At 50.3% G+C, this 23,083-nt stretch overlaps 1 protein-coding gene across 4 annotated transcripts in view; it reads left to right on the plus strand.

The window, feature by feature from the left end:
* The window catches only part of AP3B2 (adaptor related protein complex 3 beta 2 subunit), a 46,291-nt gene extending 23,892 nt beyond the window's left edge, over nucleotides 1-22,399 (plus strand). For 2 of the 4 annotated variants that reach the window (XM_003784603.2, XM_003784605.2), the window contains 22 exons: nucleotides 2,735-2,895; nucleotides 3,148-3,214; nucleotides 3,307-3,489; nucleotides 3,574-3,857; nucleotides 4,099-4,153; nucleotides 4,463-4,534; nucleotides 6,558-6,620; nucleotides 6,970-7,102; nucleotides 7,375-7,484; nucleotides 8,116-8,292; nucleotides 14,597-14,783; nucleotides 15,954-16,072; nucleotides 16,500-16,608; nucleotides 16,964-17,087; nucleotides 17,456-17,633; nucleotides 17,797-17,857; nucleotides 18,128-18,234; nucleotides 18,396-18,624; nucleotides 19,066-19,150; nucleotides 19,375-19,472; nucleotides 21,711-21,849; nucleotides 21,959-22,399. In XM_003784603.2, coding sequence (XP_003784651.1) covers nucleotides 2,735-2,895; nucleotides 3,148-3,214; nucleotides 3,307-3,489; nucleotides 3,574-3,857; nucleotides 4,099-4,153; nucleotides 4,463-4,534; nucleotides 6,558-6,620; nucleotides 6,970-7,102; nucleotides 7,375-7,484; nucleotides 8,116-8,292; nucleotides 14,597-14,783; nucleotides 15,954-16,072; nucleotides 16,500-16,608; nucleotides 16,964-17,087; nucleotides 17,456-17,633; nucleotides 17,797-17,857; nucleotides 18,128-18,234; nucleotides 18,396-18,624; nucleotides 19,066-19,150; nucleotides 19,375-19,472; nucleotides 21,711-21,849; nucleotides 21,959-22,109 — 2,892 coding nt within the window. In that variant the 3' untranslated portion in view covers nucleotides 22,110-22,399. Of the gene's footprint in view, nucleotides 1-2,734; nucleotides 2,896-3,147; nucleotides 3,215-3,306; nucleotides 3,490-3,573; nucleotides 3,858-4,098; nucleotides 4,154-4,462; nucleotides 4,535-6,557; nucleotides 6,621-6,969; nucleotides 7,103-7,374; nucleotides 7,485-8,115; nucleotides 8,293-14,596; nucleotides 14,784-15,953; nucleotides 16,073-16,178; nucleotides 16,236-16,499; nucleotides 16,609-16,963; nucleotides 17,088-17,455; nucleotides 17,634-17,796; nucleotides 17,858-18,127; nucleotides 18,235-18,395; nucleotides 18,625-19,065; nucleotides 19,151-19,374; nucleotides 19,473-21,710; nucleotides 21,850-21,958 lie in introns of all 4 variants that reach the window. The other 2 variants (XM_003784604.2, XM_023510057.1) reach the window with 2 other exon arrangements.
* The last annotated feature ends 684 nt before the right edge of the window (nucleotides 22,400-23,083 follow it).

Here is a 23,083-nt window from a genome sequence, read left to right on the forward strand (position 1 = left end):
AGACTCGCTTGAGCCCAGGAGTTGGAGGTTGCTGTGAGCTGTGATGCCATAGCACTCTACCCAGGGGGATAGCTTGAGGCTCCGTCTCAAAAAAAAAGAAAGTGAGACAGTTTCTTGCAGAAGATATGGGAAAGTTTGAGTGGTCTGGTTAGATGATCACACCAGCCACAACATTCCTTTAAGCCAAAGCCTAATCCAGAGCAAGGCCCTAACTGTCTTCAATTCTGTGAAGGCTGAGAGAGGCCAGGAAGCTGCAGGAAAATAGTTAGAAGCTAGCAGAGATAGGTTCATGAGGCTGAAGCAAAGAAGCTGTCTCTTTAACATAAAAGTGCAAGGTGAGGCAGCAAGTTATTGAGAATATATAGCACAGGTAAATGGCTACAAATTCTGTGTAGATAATACAGCCTTCTATTGAAAGAAGATGGCATCTAGGACTTTCCTAACTAGAGAAAAATAAATGCCTGACTCCAATGCTTCAAAGGACAGGCCTTGCTAAGGGTAGATTCAACTAGTTTCTTTAAGTTGAAGCCAACGCTCATTTACCACTTGGAAAATCCTAGGGCCCTTAAGAATTATGCTAAATCCACTGTGCTTTCTTTATAAATGAAACAACAAAGTCAGGATGACAGCACATCTGTTTATAGCATGGCTTACTGAATATTTGAAGCACACTGTTGAAAGATTCCTTTCATAATATTGCTGCTTATTGACAATGCACCTGGTCACCCAAGAACTCTGATGGACATATACAAAGAGATGAATATTATTTTCATGCTTGCTAACGCATCTGTTCTGTAGCCCATGGAACAAGAAGTAATTTCTACTTTCAAATATTATTTAAAAAATACATTTCCTAAAGCTATATAGTTGATTCCTCTGATGGATCTGGGTAATGTAGATTGAAACATTCTGGAAAAGATTCACCATTTCAATGTCATTAAGTCATCCCATAACTTTGGGAGACTGGGGTGGGAGGATTGCTTGAGGTCAGGAGTTTGAGACCAGACTGAGAAAGAACAAGATCCTAGCTCTACAAAAATATAGAAAAAATGATGGTGGGCACCTGTAGTTCCAGCTGTTTGGAAGGCTGAGGCAGGAGTTCCAGCCTGCAGTGAGCTACAATGACACCACTGCTCTCTAGCCTGGCCAATAATAGAGTGAGACTTTTTCTCAAAAACGAAAGCAAAAACATTTGTGATTCCTGGAAGGAGGTCAAAAGATCAACATTAACAGGACTTTGGAAGAAGCTGATTTCAACCATCATGGATGACTTGGAGGGGTTCAAGTTCAGATCGAACTTGAATAGATGAGGAGTTGGTTCTTACAGATGAGCAAAGAAAGTGGCTTCTTGAGACAGAATCTACTGCTGAAGATGCTGTGAACCTTGTGGAAATGACAACAAAGAATTTAGACAGGGGCAGCACCTGTGGCTCAAAGGAGTAGGGCACCCGCCCCATATGCTGGAGGTGGCGGGTTCAAACCTAGCCCTGGCCAAAAACTGAAAAAAAAAAAAAGTTTAAAAAAAGAATTTAGACTGTTACATAAACATAGTTGATAAAGGAGCAGAACAGTTTCAGAGGATTGACTCTGATTTTGAAATAAGTTCTACGGTGGGTAAAATGCTATCAAATAGCATCACGTGCTTCACATGCTGCAGATAAATCTTTTGTGAACTGAAGAGATAGTTGCTGTGCCCACCTTCATTCATTGTTGTCTTACTGTAAGGAATTGCCACAGCCACCCCAACCTTCAGCAACTATCACCCTCCTCAGTCAGCAGCCATCAGTATTGAGGCAGGACCCTCCACCAGGAAAAAGGTCATGACTAGTTGGAGGCAAGGTGCTAAGTGTTTTTTAGCAATATTTTCAAATTAAGGCATGTGCATTGTCTTTTACAGATAATGCTATTGCATGCAATAGACTAGTGTATTGTAAATATAACTTTTATACTCTATACTGGGAAACCCCACAATTTGTGAGACTGGCTTAGTTTGCTTTATTGTGGTGGTCTGGAATTAAACCTGTAATATCTCTGAGGTATGCCTGTAACAGTTACCTGTGGGTCACGACCCCTTTGGGGGTCTCCTGCATATCAGATATTTACATTACAATTAGTAACAGTAGCAAAATTACAGTTATGAAGTAGCAATGAAAATAACTTTGTGGTTGGGTGTCACCACAACATGAGGAACTGTATTAAAGGGTCACAGCATTAGGAAGGTTGAGAACCACTGCTGTAACTTAGAACTGATGCTACTGCTGCTGCTAGTGGGAAGATAATCCTGGCTGTATAGCATGTGATAGGAGTTAAGAGGGGCCTACGGTCTTACTCTGTGTTAAATGCTATTTAAGAAGAGTAGCTTTTGAGCGATTCCTGGGAGAGGACTGCAAAGGGAGACCATCTTGCACCTGCTGGACTGTCACCTCAGGCATAAACACAAAGACATCTCCCCAACCCCCAGAAACAGGAGATATTTCAGGACCTTTAGGTGTTCTGAGTGTTTTCTCTTTGTGAAAGTGAAGCTCCTCATTGCAAACCTGTTCAGGTGTCAGATTTCTGCAGCCAGAGTGAAGTGTCAGTGCCCATTCAGGTGCCCATCACTGGCACGTCACCCAGGCTCAGGTCAGGAGGCAGGGAAGCAAGAGCTGGTGGTAGCTGAGGACAGTGACTTCCCAAGATGTGGCCTCCCGCATCAGGGCACTTCTCACGGTTCTCCCTGTACCTGTGCCCCTAGGACCCCAACCAGTTGATACGTGCCAGTGCCCTCCGCGTCCTTTCCAGCATCCGTGTGCCCATCATAGTGCCCATCATGATGCTAGCCATCAAGGAAGCCGCCTCGGACATGTCACCTTATGTGCGGAAAACAGCAGCCCATGCCATCCCTAAACTCTATAGGTAACGCCCCCACCCTCAGGGGACTGGCTTCTAAGCCGCTCCTCCCCCCTTCCCCCCCCACCCCCGCACACCCTCAAGTCTTGCAGGGAGCTTTTCAAAAGCGTTAAGACCTTTTGGGGGAACTGACAGATGGGAGGACAATGGAGGTGGGGCTCACACCTCTTTGTGAATAAGGCTGGGGTGTTGGAGGTGGGCAGACACTGGGAAGGCTGGCGGTGGGGGGGGAATTCCCATTCCCAATCTTCCCATCAGTTTGGACTCTGACCAGAAGGACCAGCTGATAGAAGTCATCGAGAAGCTTCTGGCTGACAAGACCACGGTGCGTGTACATGGGCACACCAGGACGGTGGTGACGGGCAGCGGCCCTCTGTCCTGCACGTTCACCCTGTCTTGCCTTTGTCCGTTCTCCAGCTGGTGGCGGGCAGCGTCGTGATGGCCTTCGAGGAGGTGTGCCCAGAGCGCATCGACCTGATACACAAAAACTACCGTAAACTCTGCAACCTGCTCATCGACGTGGAGGAGTGGGGCCAGGTGGTCATCATCAGCATGCTAACCCGCTATGCGCGCACGCAGTTCCTGAGTCCCACCCAGAACGTGAGTGCGCCTGTCCCCGGGCAGCGCGGGGGAGGCTCGCCCGGGAAGGCGCACGCACGCACGCACGCCGGTCTCCTCCTCCAGGAATCCCTGCTGGAGGAGAATCCGGAGAAAGCTTTCTACGGCTCAGAGGAGGACGAGGCCAAGGGTGCGGGGTCAGAGGAGGCGGCGACCTCAACGCTACCCGCCCGGAAGCCCTACGTCATGGACCCCGACCACCGCCTACTGCTGCGCAACACGAAGCCGCTACTGCAGAGCCGCAGCGCCGCCGTGGTCATGGCGGTGGCGCAGCTGTACTTCCACCTGGCACCCAAGGCGGAGGTGGGAGTCATCGCCAAGGCACTAGTGCGTCTACTGCGCAGCCACAGGTGGGCGCAGCCTGGCCCCGCCCGGCCCCGGGCCGCCTAGCACCTCCGCGGATGCCCAGGCCCCGCCCCCTCCCCGCCCACTGCCTGGGTCCGGCTCCTAGCTTCTAGCTCCTAGCCGGCTTACCGTAAGCCCACGTGCGTGCCAGTCGTGCTTGCTTCCTTCTGGTCCTCTCTTCCCTCTCACCGCTGCCCCTTGTCCCAGTCATGGGGCCCAGGGACTGCTGACCGGTTCTTTCCGCAGTGAGGTGCAGTATGTTGTGCTGCAGAACGTGGCCACGATGTCCATCAAGCGCCGGGTGAGCGTGCGACCACGCCTGTGCTCACCGTCCGGGGGCCTGCTGCTGCGGGTTTCGGAGAGGGGCGTTGCGGGGGGCGCAAGATGGGAGGTACTCTGGCTGTGCTGGGCATGGGGAAGGGGAGACCACAAGTGCAGGTGAGGAGCAGGGCCTGGATCCTGAAGGGCCAGAGCTGGTCAGATCTGAGAGGAGGAGGAGGAGGGAAGACCTGAGGAGGGGGACAACGATGGAGAAGGACCCGGGGCCCTGGCTTGGGAGAGGTGGGCTGGGGCTGAGTTGGAGCTCCCTGGGGCTGCCTTTCTCTGCCAGGGTATGTTTGAGCCCTACCTGAAGAGCTTCTACATCAGGTCCACGGACCCCACCCAGATCAAGATCCTGAAGGTGAGTGCTGACAGAAGTGCATACGGTCCCTCCATCCCCTCTCTATCCACACGCTCTCAAACGACTCACAGCGCCTCCCTTGGTACCTGTCTATTTCTGGGGCTCCCGGCTGCCTCAGTTGGAGTTGTTTGTTCAGGGAGCCAGCTAATGAGAGTGGGGGGCAAGTAACTGTCTTTTGCCTAGTATTTGGCACACACCTGCTCCTCTTCACATATGAAGTAACTTGATTTTCTTAATAACTCCAGGAAGTTTACATTATCTCCATTCTATAAAAAGGCAGACTCAGGGTGCCTGTGGCTCAAAAGGGTAGGGCGCCAGCCCCATATGCTGGAGGTGGCGGGTTCAAACCCAGCCCCGGCCAAAAATAAAAAATAAAAAAATGCAGACTCAGGGAGGAGAAGTAACTACCCTAAGGTCACATGACTCTGCTGACTCCCCACGGTTCATTCTTTCCCCCCTGAAGCTTCTGTCTTCCCAACACAGCATTATGCCCCCACAGCCAGGGGCTCAGCCCCATGCACCCCACACCTGCCCCTCAGAATTTTGTGCAAATGGATGGAGACAGGAAAAGTGGCAGGAGCCTCTGCTTGCCCTGGTCTCTCACCACTGAGTCCTTTCCTTCAGCAATAGCTAATCCTCCTAACCCTCTGAACACCCTCTGTGTACCAGTCACATTCCAGAAAACTGACCAGGACCTGCCTTTGTGGAGCTAACAGTCTGCTTAGGGAGAGGAGAAGACATTAAGCAGTAAATCATAGGATAAATGGAAAAATCTGTTTATGGGATATGGCAAGAAAGAAATTGGGCTGGTAACTCATGCTACTTGGGAGGCTGAGGCAGGAAAATCACCTGAGACCAGCATGGGCAATGTAGTGAGACCCTGACACTAACAAAATTTTTTAAAGATTTAAAAATTAAACAAAATATGGTAAGAAAGACCACAGAGCACTTTAAGAGCACAAAATAGGGAGACCTCATCTAGTCTAGTGTCAGGGAAGTTTTCTTGGAAGATATGATACTTGAGCTGAAGCCTGAGACATGAACTTGAGTTATACAAGGATGGAAATGAGAATAACTGCTCCACGCAGAGCAGTTATTCTATGCAAAGAACCTGAGGCAGGAAGGACCCTGGGACTGGGGCCTAAAGGGCTAAAGTGATTTCCAACCTTTTTAATCTTATGGCACACTTGAACCTGTAATTAAACTTCCACAGCACACTTAAATTGTGTTGATTTAAAAAAAGTTTAACAAATATACTGGCACGGGGCCTGTAGCTCAAGTGGCTAGGGCACCAGCCACATACACTGGAGCTGAGCTGGCAGGTTCGAATCCAGCCTGGGGCCCACCAAACAACAATGATAACTACAACTTAAAAAAAAAAAATAGCTGGGCATTGGGGCGAACACCTGTAGTCCCAGCTACTTGGGAGACTGAGGTAAGAGAATCGCTTAAGCTCAAGAGTTTGTGGTTGCTGTGAGCTATGACACCACAGCACTCTACCCAGGGCAATAGCTCCAGACTCTATCTCAGAAAAAAAAATATACTTTGTGTGCTTTGAACTTCTTTTGAAAATAATTGAATTAATGATTTATTTTTTATTTTTTTAGAGACAGAATCTTAGTCTGTTGCTCAGTGTAATTAATGATTTCTAAAATTTTTAGCAGCACACCTAAGATCCTGTCATGGCACACAGTGTGCCGGGGTTCACTGATTGGAAATCACTGGGCTACACGGTGAGGAGAGGTAACCCATGGTCAGATCATTCAGGAACTTACAGACTGTGATAAAGATGTGGGTCTCTATCCTAAAAACAATAGGAAGCTTTAAATTTTCAGTGGGAGTAGGGAGATGACATGATCATACTATAAGCATGCTCCATAGTGAATCAATTTGAGAGGCAAACTGGTCCATCAGTTTAAGGATGATGCTGTCCTCAAGATATTCTGGTCTATGACATGTACTTGGAATAAAGGTGGAGAAAGCCCACCCTGCCTATTTTATGCCTCTCTGCCCCTCCCTGCAGCTGGAAGTGCTGACCAACCTGGCCAATGAGACCAACATTCCTACTGTCCTACGAGAGTTCCAGGTACAGGCTGGGGGTAGGGAGTGGCTCCCAGCTGGCTGGGCCCAGGAGAGGTGCCCTTCAGATGCTTGTGCTCAGTGGGAATGGCCTTGGTGGGTCAAAACTCCTCTTAAGAGCTGAAAGCTGGAGAGACTGTCATCTTCTGTCTCCCTTTCTGATGCCTTTTGCTGGCTTTGGGCTGAGGATTGTTGACTGTCAGGTGGACGTGTCATTTTCTCTCCCAAGATTTAGTTTCTGGCATGATGAGTCAGAAAACAAGGGCTGCCTGCCTTCCTAAGGGTCACCCGCAAGCCTGCAGAATCACTGAAGCGTCACTGCCTGCTAAAGGTCACTCTGTCTTGTTGCCTCACAGACCTACATTCGAAGCATGGACAAGGACTTTGTGGCAGCCACGATCCAGGCCATTGGACGCTGTGCAACTAACATCGGCCGAGTCCGTGACACCTGCCTCAATGGCCTGGTGCAGCTGCTGTCTAACCGTGATGGTCAGTATTTGGCTGGCTGAATATCTGACCTTGATGGTCAGAGGGTGCCTGTCTCTCCTGGCCAGTGGGTATCCACCTGTCTCTCTAGGCACAGTGTGTGTCCATTGGTTTGTCTGCCTTGATTAGTGGTCAGTGTTTAGGGCTGCTAGAAAAGTGCAGGAGGTTGAGGAAAAGATCCTCAATCTTAAATTATTAAGGGACATTACAGACATGTAAACTGGGCTTGGCCACATGACTGTCCCATAGTACACATACTCATTTTCATTCCATAGAGCTTGTAGTTGCAGAATCAGTTGTTGTCATTAAGAAACTGCTGCAGATGCAGCCAGCACAGCATGGAGAGATCATCAAACACCTGGCGAAGCTCACAGACAACATCCAGGTGAGGGAGTAGCCACATGTTTCTCTTCTCACCCCAATGTCCTCTCCATGATTTTAAGACTTTGTAATTAAATACTCTAGCCTTATCAAAATCCACTTCCAAACCTTCCACATTGGCTCTGGAAGGTCTTCAGGTGGAAAGAAGACAGATACCGACCCTGTGACCCTGACCTTCCCTTTGGGAACCCCTTGCTGAGCTCCACAGCTTTTACTGCCATTCTTGTTTTCTCTCTAAAACTCTGGCCAAGGATGGCTGACTGACAAATCCTGTGTTTGTTGAATTGCTAAGTTGAAACATTAACACATGGCATTCCTTAAGATGGAGGAAGAGTAACATGGCAGTAAAGCATGGAGGGAACAATGAACCCAGAAAATCCATCTTTCAAGCCATGACTGACTTTGAGGCTTGAAGGCTTTGCCCATGCTAATGAGCTCCAGGGAAAGGGAGAGATGCTATACAGGAAATATCTACCTTTTACTCTCTCTCTCCCACCACTCCCCACTCCCATTTCCAAAGAATCCATAACATGGTAGCCATCATAGATAGGAGGAGTTCCATTCCCCTGGCTGTCTATGTTCCGACTCATTGCCCCACATTGACCCCCATCCGAACTCTTCTGCTACACGGGCAGGTGCCAATGGCCCGAGCCAGCATCCTGTGGCTCATTGGAGAGTACTGTGAGCATGTCCCCAGGATTGCACCTGATGTCCTAAGAAAAATGGCCAAGTCGTTCACAGCAGAAGAGGATATTGTCAAGCTGCAGATCATCAACCTGGCAGCCAAGCTCTACCTGACCAACTCTAAACAGGTAAAGACTGGCTGGGGATGGTGCTTCACATCTGTAATCCCAGCACTTTGGGAGGCTGAAGTAGGAAGATGATCATCTGAGGGCAGGAGTTCAAGACCAGACTGAGCAACATAGTGAGACCTTCATCTGTACAAAAAAAATAAAATAACAATAGCATAATTAGCTGGAAATAGTGGTGTGTGCCTGTAGTCCTAGCTACTCAGGAGGCTGAGGCAGGAGGTCACTTGAGCCCAAGAGTTTGAGGTTGCAGTGTGATTAACACTACTGCACTCCAACCTGGGCAATAAAGTGAGACTCTATCTCAAAAACCAAAACAAACAAAACCCCTAAAAGCAAAATAAAACAAAAAACCCCCCACAGGTAAAGATTGAGATATGCCCTCCTCCATAAAACTCTGGCTCCTAGAAACTGCCTAGACAGTATTCTTTTGGTCCTCCTTAGGGAGACCTAAATTCCAGCTCCTTTTTCAGAAAGGGAAGCCAAGGCAGGTGTCTGTCTGCCAGGTAGCCAATGCTACCCCAGTGTCCACAGCTATTCTGGGGACTGAAGGACCTGGTCAGGCTGTTGGCCACTGTTGAAATGGCTCTCCTGTGAAGCTGTGACCACCCATCTGCTAGTAGAAGTTCTGCCACCTTTGGAACACTGGAGCTGTAAAGGACTGCAGGGGTTGGGGCAAAGGGAGAACTGACCACTGCTAGGAGAATGTGCATCCCAGAAAGTATGGGCTGTGCATCTTTCTAAAGCTTGGTGATGCTTGGCCAGCCTGTGCCAGGGATAAGGAGGCAAGTCTCTGTTCAGACTTGGGTGGTACTGATGGCCATTGTCATTCTGAAGGTGAAAGGTTATAACAGATACCTTATTGGGGTGTTAAGAATCTCTTAGGTGTCTGCATCCCCTGAGGTGGTCCCAAGAGATTCTCCTAACAGTAAAGCACAATGTATACAGAGTTTTTCAAGGTGTTGGGGACATTAAGCACCCTTACAGTTTCCACACTCTTTGTCCCACTAAGAGTACAGGAATTGTCAAACTGCTGCCCCTGGGCTAGCTGTCTAGCCTGTTGCCAGTTTTTATAAAGTTTAAAGTTTTATTGGAATGCACCCATATTAATTCATTTACAAATCGGCTATGGCTGCTTTTGTGCTACAGTGACAGAGATGATTAATTGGAACTGTGCAGGCCTGAAGTAGTTATTCTCTGGTCCTTTATAGAAAGAGTTTACCAACCCTTGAAGCAAAACAAGGTTAGTGGCTAGGTTCTACAGAAGGCTGTACCCTGGAGATTGTGACACCCTGGCCAGACCTAAGGGTGACCTCTTTGCCATCCTCTTTGGGGTGGTGGCACTTGTGCTTCCTCAGTGACTTCTTTGATCCATGGTGGCTGGAGTGAGCTCCAGGGACTCAGGCTGGGATAGGCAAGGTTGCCAAGTTCTGGAACTCTTACTGAGGGTCAGAAAGGACAGCAGTTCCCTGTGGAGACCACCAGGTACTATCTGGGTGTCGGTGCTGTGGGGAAGTAGATTGGAGAGAGAGGTTAGAGAGAGCTCTGTGGGGAAGCACTCAGTCCTTGAACAAGTAACTGTGTGCTTTCTTTGTTCAGGTGGGAGGAAGGACCAGGTGGGAAAAATGTTTGAAACGATGAAGCAGCATGGGTGGGGAGCCACCCAGGTAGACTTCTGACATGCCCAGGGCTAAGCCAGGGTCCTGAGTCCCAGGATGGCAAGGTTGGCCTGTGTTCATAAGCCTGCACCTGTGTCTATGGTGTCTCTGTGGCGTTTCCCCACGTCACTGCTGTTAGTTCCATGTGCATCTGTTCATTTATTCAGCACACATTTCCCAAGTGCCTGCTATTTGCCTGGCACTGAGCCATGTCCTGGAGATATGGCTAAGAGTGAGACCTGTTGCTGGCTTTCAAATGCTCAGAGCCAAGTAGGAGAAGCAGGACAAAACTAAACATTCTAGGTACAGACTAGTAAGAGCTGTGGCTATATGCAGTTGAACCCATCTCTGTGGCAGGATGCAGGGGGGCCCAGGTCCCACAGGACATCCAGAATATTCTACTCAGGCAAACAGACACTGACTTCCAAGCTATCTTTCACCCGAAAGTGGGTCTTTCCAAACACAGACCCCTTGAAATGGTTCTTTGATTTAATAAAGAGAACTTTTGTCTGGCTTGGCACTCATTGCTGAGTGGTTAGGGCACCAGCCACAACATCAGGGTTGGCGGGTTCAAACCACCCGGGTCTGCTAAACAATAATGACAACTGGGCATTGTGGCAGGCAAGAGAGTCACTGAGGCAAGAGAATCACTTAAGCCTAAGAGTTTGAGGTTGCTGTGAGCTGTAACATCATGGCACTCTACCAAGGGTGACATATTGAGACTCTGTCTCAAAAAACAAAAAAAAAAAAAAAAAAAAAGAGAGAGAGAGCTTTTGTCCTCCCTTTTCTTCTTCCTTTTTCTTTCCCACCTCTTCTGGAAGTGGTGGAGAGAGGAAATTCCTTGGTGTACTAGGATGGAAGTGGTTCAAATGTGCACATGACCACCTTGCAAAACAGCAGTGATACTTCCCTGGTCCTGGTGCTATAGGTATAGACTGGACCTACTAAAAGACCCCATCAACCCTAGTCATACCCCTCCAACTTCCTGACCCCTCTGCACACCAGATCCTGGTCCAGACTGAGGCCAAGGATATGATCAAGATGAGGCCTATGCCTGACTATTGATTGGCAGATAATCAGATTCTGGGCAAGAGGCCACAAAGGCTCAGTAGATGCAGTGACAGAGGACTTGGGGGTGGTTGGGGTGTTAGTGAAGGTGGTTATTATAACCGCTCGGGTATATAGCACCTGGGGCAATGGTCTGGAATGGTTTGCCATTACATGCTAGGTAAGATGTGTGTGGGAGGGTCTTCCAGGAGAACATTTCAAGCTACAGCCATCTCATCTGACTATGGTGAATGGAAGATTCTGATAAAGTCTGCAGAACTATGAATAAAACTTAATTTTCTTTATTCTAAAGGTAATGTATGCTCCTCATAGGACATTTTGAAAATCCAGAAAAATAGTAATTAAAAGCTTAAACTATCCATGAATATACCCCTTAGAAAAGATCACCATTGATCTTTTACTTTCTTAGCTTAAGAAAAGAAAAACTTTTGGGTGGCGCCTGTGGTTCAAAGGAGTAGGGCGCCGGCCCCATATGCCGGAGGTGGCAGGTTCAAAACCCAGCCCCAGCCAAAAACTGCAAAAAAAGAAAAGAAAAACTTTTCACTGTCTATACATAGTTATCCAGAAGTTGTACATTTGTGTGTTGTCTAATATTTTAATCTTTTCATTTGTTTCTTTCCAACGCTTTCATATTTAGAAAGTTTTTCCCATTCACACGTCAATTAAAATCTTTAGTTAGATTTCCTCCAGATTTTTTTGTTTTCATTTTATTTTGTTTTGCTTTATTTTATTTTTTTAAGACAGTGTCTGTATGTTGCCCTCGGTAGAGTGCTGTGATATCAGAACTCACAGCAACCTCAAACTCTTGGGCTTAAGTGATTCTCTTGCCTCAGCCCCCCAAGTAGCTGGGACTACAGGCGTCCGCCACAACACCTGGTTATTTTGTTGTTGTTGTTGTTGTTGTTGTCATTGTTGTTTAGCAGTCCCTGACTGGTTTGAACCCGCCAGCCCTGGTGTATGTGGCCGGCACCCAGCTGAGCTACGGCATCAAGCCGTGTTTTTACATTTTAAATCCACATATTTGTTTTCCCCTTTTTAATCCATTGTACATGTATTCATTTTGTCTTTCTGTGTAATAAATCACTATAAACTTAATGGCTTCAAACTGCACATGTTTATTTTCTCACAGTTTCTACAGGTCAGGAGTCCAGGTATGGATTAGTGGGTCTTATGCAAAGCTACAGGTGAGATGTCAGCCAAGGCTGAGTTTTTATGTGGAGGCCCTGCTGGGGAACAGTTTACTTCCAATTCATATGGTGGCAGGATTTAGTTCCTTGCAGCTGTCAGACTGAGGCCTTGACTTATTATTGGCTGTCAGCTGGGAACTGCCCTTAGCTTCTAGAGTGCACCCTTAGCTCCTTGCCATGTGGTCCTCCCACACTGGCCACTTATTTCTTCAAAGTCACAAGGGAGAGAGTCTCTGGAGCCAGTCTGCTAGCAAGAGAGAGCCTTGCATAGTGAAATATAATCACCTTTGCCATATACTATTGGTCTGAAGCAAGTCTCAGGTCATGCCACAAAGGCTTAAATACAGTGGGAACTGGCAGGGAAGACCTTAGGGTCTAGAGCCTATTTATGGGTAGTGTGTGTGGTGAGGATGTATTTTAATTTTTTTTGAATAGCCAGTTTTCTATGCATGTTTAACAGGTGGTTGCAAGATGGCAGGTATGTTGGCATAGGATTTTGAAAGGGAGAGGATTCTTCCCTGGTAGCTGCAGTGTGATGGTCAGTGGAACCTTGTTCTGTTCTTGTTACACTGAAGCCTGTCTCATTGGCCCTCTTGAGCACCCTGTAATTCCTGTAGGTCCTGGCTAGAGGCAGGTAGGACCCTGTCCTTAGAGTGGAGAAGGGTAATGGATTATTAGAGGCAAAGCCTGCAGTGTTGGGGCGAGTAGTGCCACCTTTTTTTGTCTGAACAGAGGGACCAAATCCTGAGCAGTTCTTTCTAGAACTAGGCATGGACTTAGGGGGAAGGAGAGAGTCTGTGGAGGAGAACACTGTCCAAACCGAAGGCAAGATCAAGATGCCTTGATAATGGACTGTGTTGATAAGGGCATCCACCACCGTTGGCTGGTCAGATAGTGTCTGGCCAAGGGAAGGGCAGGTTGCTAATGAAGTCCATGGTGATAGCATCACTTAATTTCGTATTTTGTAATCCATTCTGTTAGTGGAGCATGGGTTGGGAGTGCCTGTCTATGACTAGAGCAGTGTTGCAGGTGCTGCTGTGCTGGAAGAGACAAAGCTGCCTGTGAGGCTACCAGAGTCCTCGTGGGCCACACAATATGGAGGAGGGTGGAGTGGTGTGGGGCAGCTCTGCCACAGTAGTGGCCCTGACTCTAGGTCATCATTGGGGGCTCTGCCTCTCCTAGCCATCTGCCTGACGTCCCTGCCAGATGAGCTGGGTCAGCCATGTCAAGGCTGGGCATGATAGTGTATCCTCACAGACCTTGGGGAGACCAGAGTCAGTTCCAAGCTCCTTTCTGTTGGTCCTGCAGTCCCCAGACAGTCGTTAACTACTTGAAGGTTTAGATCTTGGTCACAAGAGACAGAGACAGGGGAACCTGAGCCATGGGCAGCTCCTATTTCAGCAAGTAGGCAGTGAGGGGAAGTGGACAGGGCAAAGCTCCAGTGTGTGCAGACCTGAGTGCAGCATTCCTGGGCTCCTTGACAGGGAGAAGTCACTTATGGATTCTGCTTCTGCTCTGTAAAGTGGGGTTAGTACTGCCTCCCTCTCTGAATGGTCAGGGGCATTAAATGAGATAGCATGGAGCCCCCAGCATGGTCCTTAGTGCAAGAGGGAACTGCGTGGATGATGGCTACTACCACAGGCCTCAAAGCCACATGTGTCTCCTCAACTGAAGCCTTTATTAAAAGGATTTGTTCTATAAAATTTGGATTCAGTCAAAAGGTCACACTCAAGGATCCTGAAGGCCATGTGTGGCCCTAAGGCTGCAGGTTCCACAGTCCTGGCTGACATTTTAGGTCCTCAGACTGTGAACCCTGTGTGGCTTTGGCAAACTCATGGGCAACTGCAGTTTGCTCTGATCACATCAGAACCACCTAGGGAAGGATGGGAAGCTTTGAGACTCCTGGGCTGCTCAGAAACTGCTCTGTGGGTCAAAGGGCGTGAGGGTAGGCCCCTGCCAAAGGGATCCCTCTTTATCTCCCCTCTTTTTGTTGTCTAGTTTTGCCCCAGGGGTTGGAGCCTGGAAATCGTGAGGTCTAGCAGAATGTTCTAGACCTCCACTTAGCCACCCCACAGTAAAGAGGTTGGCTGGGCTTGGGGTGATCAGAATCAGAGACTTGAGGAAGGATGGAGTCCAGAACTAAGAGGGAGGGGACCCAACAGGGAAGCCTTTTTTGCTGGCCCAGGACAGTTGTTAAAGCTGGGGTCAGGGGTCAGAGCCAGAGAGGAAATGCAGAGCCCAGAGCTGAGACTGGCTGGGTGAGGAGTTGGGTGGAGGCAGCTAGTCAAGAGTAGAGGAGGAGCTCTGCTTGGAGATGTCAACTTAGAGTCTGGTCCAGAGCCTCTGTGTCCTACCCTGTCTTTTAGTTGTTGACTCCCCTCTTTGGTTCCCCAGACCAAGCTGCTGACCCAGTATGTGCTGAGTCTGGCCAAGTACGACCAAAACTACGACATCCGCGACCGGGCACGCTTCACGCGGCAGCTCATTGTTCCTTCAGAGCAGGGCGGGGCCCTTAGCCGTCACGCCAAGAAGCTCTTCCTGGCACCCAAACCAGCCCCAGTCTTGGAGTCATCCTTCAAAGGTAGGAACTGAAACCCAGGGTAACCTATACGGGGAATGGGGGGATTGCTCTGGCTCACCCCATTTGCCCCTCCGGCCGTACCAGGCTTACTCTTCCTCACACCCACTGCCAGCATCCTCTGGCTAGGCATCTGCCTTACCTGCCAGAGTGGGCTCCAGGCTCTGCTCCTTCTTCATGCTCCCCTTTCCGTCTCCCTCCCTGTGCAGGCACTAGGCTCAGGGATCTAGATCCAGAGTTCAGATACCAGGGACCCAGGAAGGCAGTATGTGACACAACATCCAGAGGGGAGTTGTGTGATTAGAAAGGCCTAACAAAGCCATCGTCAGCACCCTGTGAGCTAAGTCACAAGAAGTTGGCCCAGGCTTGGGACTCAGGCCTTAGTTTAGCCTTGCATATTGTCACTGGCTTGGCCCTCAGGCCCCCTCTGCCATGACAAGGGCTCTGAGAGGGTCCTGGGAGTGGAGGGTCCTCCAACTGGCTCTCTAGACCCTGGAACCTACACAGGAGAGGAGCCATCTTCACAGAGACTGGGCCTCTTGGGTGTCTTCTAGTTTTTCTTGCCTGGGCCTCTGGAACAGAGAGATTATAAAGAGTAGGGCAGCTTTGAAAATCTGCAAGGAAGAAGGGGAACAGTTTCTCCCCCTCCCACATCATCCTTACTACACATGCCTGATCTCTGATGCTGACTCTCTGACCCTTTTTTTGCACTCCCCTTGTGACCATTCATGCTCTTGCTGATTAGAGCCTGACCAGACATGCCATTGCCTCCTTGGTCTGGCTGGCTGGCCTCTTATCCACAGCTGTGTCCTTGTCCTCCTATGGCCTCCCTCCCCATAGCACACAGCCCTGCTGCCCTGGAAAAGAAGCCACATGCCTACTTTGACCTCCTCACTGGAGACCCAGCAGATAGGCCAGCAGCATCTCTGGGCCAGAGTCTCCTCCTGCCCACCTCTACAGGCCACTATCCCTGCCCCCAGTCCCTACTCTGGCCTAGCTGCACAGCCTTTCTTCCGGGCTGGACCTGTGGGTCTGAAGGTGTAGTCAGGGTGGAAGAGCCTTGAGGAGACACATTCATCCCCTTCCCCTGCCCAGCTAGGGGGTCCCAGCCAGAATGGCCACCGACCCCACCTAGGGCATTTCCTCATTGCTGCTACTTGCCTGACCTCTCAGACCGGGACCATTTCCAGCTGGGCTCACTGTCCCACCTGCTCAATGCCAAGGCTACTGGCTACCAGGAGCTCCCGGACTGGCCAGAGGAAGCCCCAGACCCATCTGTGCGCAACGTGGAGGTCGGCGCGGGGAGGGTGAAATTGTGTGTGTGTTGCAGCAGGGGACAAACAGCAAGGGGCCCTGGCAGTGCTGGCCCCGCCCTCCTGACACCCTCCCTACACACAGGAAGAAGATCTCTCCCTTATTGAGACCCACGTGGGCCTGTTGGGCGAATACACTGAGGTCTCACCTCTGTGTGCTGTGTGCTCTCTCCCTTCCCCCATGTGCTGTGTGCCTGTGCTGTTTCCTCCTTGGTTTGGTAGTGCTCCTATGTGAGCAGTGTCTCTCCGCTCTCTGGACAGTCCCGTTTTTCTTCTCCCCCATCATTTCCTTTAGGGGATAGGACCAAGTAGGGCCTCAGGAAGAGCTGGGAGTAAAGGGAAAGTAGGGCCTATGCTTTCCTTCCCAATCACCAGCCATGATGAAATGACCCTACCCCATTCCCAGGTACCTGAATGGACCAAGTGCTCAAATCGGGAGAAGAGGAAGGAGAAGGAAAAACCCTTCTACTCGGACTCTGAGGGGGAGTCAGGCCCAACGGAGTCTGCAGACAGTGGTAAGGAGATGGGCAGAGCTGTGGGCCTCTGTGCTCCCACCCACATGTACTCCCATGTGACTGTCTGAGGGTGTGTGTGCTTGTATGGCTGTGTATCCCACGGGTGTGCACCTCTTGTAAGTTGCTGTATGTGTGTTTGTGCACCTGAGGCATTGCATGTCCCGAGCATGTGTGTGTGCCTGTGCAGGCCTCTGTCCATAGAGTCCACCTGTGTCCCAGTCAGTTCCAGTGAGTGTCTGGGGCCAGGGCAGGTCAGAAAGTTTGAGCTTTCGTGCTGAGTCTGCAGCTGGACACCCAGTGCACCTGCTCTGAGCCCACTGAGGCCTGCACTGGGGCTGATGCAGCTTCTCTATAGACCCTGAGTCTGAGAGCAAGTCGGACAGTAAGAGCAGCAGCGAGAGTGGCTCTGGGGAGTCTAGCAGTGAGTCTGATGATGAAGACCAGGACGAGGATGAGGAGAAAGGGAGAGGCAGCGAGAGGTAAGAGGGGAGCCAGCCAGGTGGCTGGTGGGGTACCAAGGTCTCCGCTGGGTGAGAAGGGCTGACACTCAGCTTCACCCAATCTCCTGAGACGCCCTGAGCTCCTCATGAGGGGTGGAGGCTGACATGATCACTGGTCAACACACAGGACAGTTGCTGTGGTGGCTGCAGGAGGCTCTGAAGCCTCGTGGGGGTGGGAGTGGAGAAGCAACCAGGGGCCCAGAGCCTGCACTGGCACAAGCTGGTCTAGAGCTCTTGCTGGACCCAGGTAGCCCGCCTCCACCCCGACTTTTTTGGGCTCCCCTGATTCTGTGAGGCAAGGAGTACCCAGGCCACGCCTGAAACCCTGTCTTCCAACTTTCCTCTAGTGAACAGAGTGAGGAGGAAGGACTAAAGAGGAAGACAAAGAGGAAGAAGGTGGCAGAGGGACTGGAAGGCTCGTCTTCAGATAATGGCAGTGACTCCAACACGAGCTCATCAGAGTCCGAGATGACATCAGAGTCTGAGGAGGAGCAGGGGGAGCCGGCATCCTGGAGGAGGAAGACAGTGAGGGCCTGGGGCAGAGAGGGGCTGCTTATGGGCCAGGGCCCTCTCTGCCCTCACTACCATCTCATCATCTTCCAGAACAGTTACCTTGGTGTCTTCTACCTAACCCAGAACAGGCAGGGTGCTCGCCTTTCCACATCCACATCCCAGTTTTCTCTTTCAGCCTCCCAGCGGTAAACGTGCCCCTGCAGCAAAGGAGATCTCCCTGCTTGATCTAGAGGACTGTGAGTCTGGGTGGGACAAGGTCTGGGGAGTGTGACTTAGGAAGGCCCTTAGAGGCTCTGAATCAGGTTCTTCCAGGTCTTGTTTGGTGGGAGGGGGCAGGGTGCATAGAGCAGTGAGACAACCTCTCCAGGCTTGGCGCTGGGGTCTGGGGTGGGCATTCCTCTGAGAGCCATAAGCCTCGCTGTCCGTGGTGCTGAACCATTGGCTCTGCTCAACCCAAGCCAGCTCAATTTTGCCTTTCCCTCAATCTCCCTTCTCTATTCCCACAGTCACCCCTCCCAATGTCCAGCCTGTGTCTCCTCCTACTGTTGTGTCCAGCAGTCTGGCTGCTGACCTGGAGGGCCTGACACTCACAGACTCCTCTCTGGTACCCTCAGTGAGTAGGATGGGGAGGGACAGGGCTGGGGCAGGGCCACATGTCTGTGCTGCATTTGTAGATGGAGGGGATAGCTTCAAGTCTCCATTGCTGGATGGGGTCGTAGGTGGGGACAAGGCTGGGATAGGATATCTCCTTGCTCATTTCTGTCCCCCCTCCAGCTGCTGAGTCCGGTGTCCAGTGTGGGGCGGCAGGAGCTGCTACACCGGGTAGCGGGTGAGGGGCTGGCTGTGGACTATGCCTTCAGCCGTCAGCCTTTCTCTGGGGACTCCCACATGGTGTCTGTGCACATCTACTTCTCCAACAACGCTGATAGCCCTGTCAAGGGCCTGCACGTGGGCACTCCAAAACTGCCTGCTGGCATCAGCATCCAGGAATTTCCTGAAATTGGTGCGGAAGGGCCCTGGGTGGGGGTGGAGGAGGAGGGCCCAGGGCAGATTCCGTCCTTTGTAGTTGCTGATACTGTCCTGTGCCAGGTCAGGGGCAGGCTGTGGGGACACAGAGATGACATCTAACATGATCGATGCCCTGGTAGATAAGATAGTAGAGTAGTAAACATATGAGTTTCTATCAGGACAGGAAGTATCTGCAGCAGATGACCTGGGCCTTGGTTTTTTTCAGAACTGACTTAAATGGGGATGAGGGTGCATAGAGGAAGCGTACCTAGATTTCATGGGGAAACCAGGAGCAGTCTCCAGGGGCCCAGAAAACCAGGATTCCACAGAGGACTGGGCAGCTCTGATGGTGAAGGGGAGAGTGGGGCAAGGCTGGGTTCCAGACCTGTTGGGTGATGGTTCCCCCACCTTGTTTCCCTGCTTCATACCACTTCAGAGTCTCTGGCACCTGGAGAATCAGCCACTGCTGTAATGGGCATTAATTTTGGTGACTCAACCCAGGCAGCCAACTTCCAGCTATGGTATGTGTCTTACTCATGTTGTGGCTTGGAGGGTGGGCTGGAGAGAGGCAAAGTCAAAATGAACCAAAGTGCCAGGTGACAATCAGTGGGGATACATAATGATTAGATGGTCTGGAAGCCATCTTAGGCCCTCAGATCTGACCTTCCTCTCCTGCTGCCCCACACCCTGCGTCTAGACCAGTACTTAACTTCCTCTCTCCTGCTATTTCTTCCCACCCTCCCAGCACCCAAAACCGACAGTTCTACGTCTCCATTCAGCCACCTGTGGGGGAGCTAATGGCACCTGTATTCATGAGTGAGAATGAGTTCAAGAAAGAGCAGGGTGAGTGCTCCCTTGGTATGGGCAGAGAGGGGACCAGGGAAAGGAGGTGTATAAGCTGACTATACAGGTGCTCAAAAATGCATTAAAAATTTAAAAATCTGGGGTGGTGCCTGTGGCTCAATGAGTAGAGTGCAGGCCCCATGTACCCAGGGTGGCAGGTTCAAACCTGGCCCTGGCTGAACTGCAACAAAAAAATAGCTGGGTGTTGTGGCGGGCGCCTGTAGTCCTAGCTACTTGGGAGGCTGAGACAAGAGAATTGCCTAAGCCCAGGAACTGGAGGTTGCTGTGAGCTGTGATGCCATGGCACTCTACCAAGGGCAGTAAAGTGAGACTCTGTCTCTACAAAAAAAAAAATTAAAAATCTGATTCTAGCATTTCTGGCTTAGATGATAGGGAGAATGGTAGTATCCTTCATCTAGACCAGGGGATGGTGAACATTTTCTGCAATGGGCCAAAATGTTTTAGGCTTTGAGGGTAGTATGGTGTCTGTTGCAGTTACTTTAGCTCTGCTTCTATAATGCAGAAACAGCCATAGACAATATAGTGTGGTTGTGTTCCAATGACTTTTTACTTATAGACACTGAAATTGAAATTTCATATAAATTTCATATGTCATGAAATATTAATCTTCTTTTGGTTCTTCCCTAAATTTTAAACATTGTAAAAAACATCATGGGCCATAGAAGTGGTAGGCTGGATTGGGAGGCTATAATTTGTAAAATTATCTAGAAGGAAGAAAAACATCTTAGTTTTGGATAAACAGATTTTGAAATGCATTTGGGAAATTCGTAAAGAGATATTTAGTATGCAGTTGCAAATGTGGGTCTGTGCTCAGGAAGGACTTTGAGGCTGGAGTAATGAGCATAGCAGTGATAATGGGAGCTGTGACTATGAGTGAGATAACCCTGGAGGAAAGGGGGAAATGAGAAGGCCAGGGACAGAACCTGGGGGAAAACCTGTGTTCTACAGAAGAAACAGAAGAGGAGGGTAAGAAGAGCAGAGGGAGAGGCGGGAGGAGAACTACAAGAAATGACAAAGCAGGAGGAGCCTTGGGGTGGTCTGCAGGCCACAGTGAGCAAAGATCTTCAGAGGCAGCATCTGTGGGGGCTGCTGCCAACCCTAGGGAGAGTGCGTCATTGCTAAAGGAGGGACAGAGGCCAATTGCAGTGGGTTGAGGGAGACCAGGGCTTGAGGAATGGAATCCTTTTTGGAGGACTTTGGCTATGAATGGGGAGGGAGACAGGGCATGGATATATATAATGAAGGATGTTACTTTCAGAAACGATTTTTTGGAAACAGGGAAACTTAAACACAAACAGATTGAAAGTCGAAGAGCAAGAAAATGTTATTAGGAACAAAGGGGATGGAAGACACAGGAGAAGAATATTATTCCTTGAAAGGAGAAGAACAGGGAAGCAGCAGAGAAGGCTGTTGGTGTGCAGGAGGGCAGAGGGAGGGGCTCACTCAGGGGCCTAGGGGCTGGACCTGAGAGGAGAGGTCAGCCTGCAGAGGGTGCGTCCCAGGGGATGGGGCCACAGAGGGAGGGCAGCAGTCTGTCTGTGCCTGCTAGACTCTGGCCATGAGTCTGGCAGCCACCTATGATCTCTTTGTGAGGGTTCAACCTCCAGGAATAGGGAGGGAGCTGAATGGGGATTGGAGAGCTACCCAGGAACAACTAAAAGGTGTGAGGCCCAACAAGGAGAAACCTGGGTGGCACCTGTGGCTCAGTGAGTAGGGCGCCAGCCCCATATACTGAGGGTGGCAGGTTCAAACCTGGCCCCGGACAAACTGCAACAAAAAATAGCCAGGCGTTGTGGTGGGCGCCTGTAGTCCCAGCTACTTGGGAGGCTGAGGCAGGAGAATCATCTAAGCCCAGGAGTTGGAGGTTGCTCTGAGCTGTAACTCCACAGCATTTTACCAAGGGCAATAAAAAAAAAAGAGGAGGGGAACCTCTTAACTGACTGACCACTCTCAAGGATCTGGTGCCCAGGTGTCTGAGGGGAAGTGCCACATCAGTCTTTGGTTGACATGGATGAAGCCTTGGCGGTGGGGGTAGGGAGGTTGACCAGGCTTCCTGATGGAGAGTGAAAGCCAGGAGGAAAGTGTCCCTTTGCAAGAATGATGAGGGTAATTCTGACCTGCCTGGGAGGACGTGGTGAGGATGTTCAGTAAGCAGGCCCAGGTGCTGGCCTCTGTACGTACCCTGGCCTGTGACCTCATCATGACCTTTGCCTCCAGGAAAGCTGACAGGCATGAATGAGATCACAGAGAAGCTTACACTTCCAGACACCTGTCAGAGTGACCATGTCGTGGTACAGAAAGTGACTGCCACTGCAAACCTGGGCCGTGTCCCTTGTGGGACATCCAGTGAGTACAGGTAATTAGCCACCAGTAGAAGAGAGAGGCTCTTGGAAGCTTGCTTTGAACAAGCACCCAAACCCAGCACCCTTATCAGCTCTCCCCCACCTCATCTTCTGTTCCCACAGGTTTGCAGGGAGGACACTGACCAGTGGGAGTCTAGTCCTACTGACCCTGGATGCCCGGCCGGCTGGAGCTGCCCAGCTGACTGTCAACAGTGAGAAAATGGTGATTGGCACCATGCTGGTGAAGGATGTGATACAGGCTCTGACCCAGTGATCCCCAAGTGCTGTGACCTGTTTGGCTACCACCTTTACTTCTCCCATGACATCTGGGCTGTTGCCATCTGTTCTTGTCTGTCTGTCTCTCAAATCAGCCTCCTTGTGCCAGATAGCATCCAGGGCATCCAGGGGTTCCTCTCTCTAGTCATTGCCAGGCTCTTTCCCTCCTTCTTGCCCATGGGTTCCTTAGTGGCCTATGCAGAGGGAGATGACAACTGCTCCCTTCAGACCTCCCAGCTTTCTATAGCTATTTACATAGCAAAGTCTCAATAAAATGCCTTTTCCCTAGGCTGACTCACCTTGCCTTCTACGGGGGTTGGAGGAGACTGCTCAGGGTGATGGGGTTTGGCCCTGTGATCTGGTAGGGGAGGCTGTGATTGACTCTCAGGAGCAACTCGGGCTGGATCCCCAAGGTGACCATTTATAGGTCAAGTTGCCTGGGAGGCTATAGGCATCTCCATGGAAGAGACATCTGAGTAGGGATGGGAAGGCCAGACAGGAAGAGCTCCTTGGTCCTTCTCATTAGCCTCTACAAAAGCAAGTCCTCTTCCTTCCCCAGGTGTCTGCCAGCCCTATGGGAAGGAATGTCTCCTAATAGGGGGAATTCCTTAAAGAGGTGCTCAGTCCAAAATATGTCATCTACATCTGAATATGGGGGGAGGCCCCAACCTGGCTGGAGAGATGACCCATCTGGCCAGCTTAGAGAGGAAGAGCAGAAAACACACAACCATGCTTTTTCAAGGGCCTTGCATCAAGTCCCCTGGTCAACATGAAGATCCTGATCAGTTGGTCTGGGATGGGGCCTGAGAGTCTGCATTTCTAACAAGGTACCAGAAGCTGGTGCTTCATGGACACACTTGGGCAGTGAGAATTAGAGCCTCGGCTCGGCGCCTGTGGCTCAAGTGGCTAAGGCGCCAGCCACATACACCTAAGGTGGCGGGTTCAAATCCCCAGCCCAGGCCCGCCAAACAA

Source organism: Otolemur garnettii, unplaced genomic scaffold (genome assembly GCF_000181295.1).
Source record: "Otolemur garnettii isolate 467f Iridium unplaced genomic scaffold, OtoGar3 scaffold00011, whole genome shotgun sequence".
NCBI classification, from domain to species: domain Eukaryota; kingdom Metazoa; phylum Chordata; class Mammalia; order Primates; family Galagidae; genus Otolemur; species Otolemur garnettii.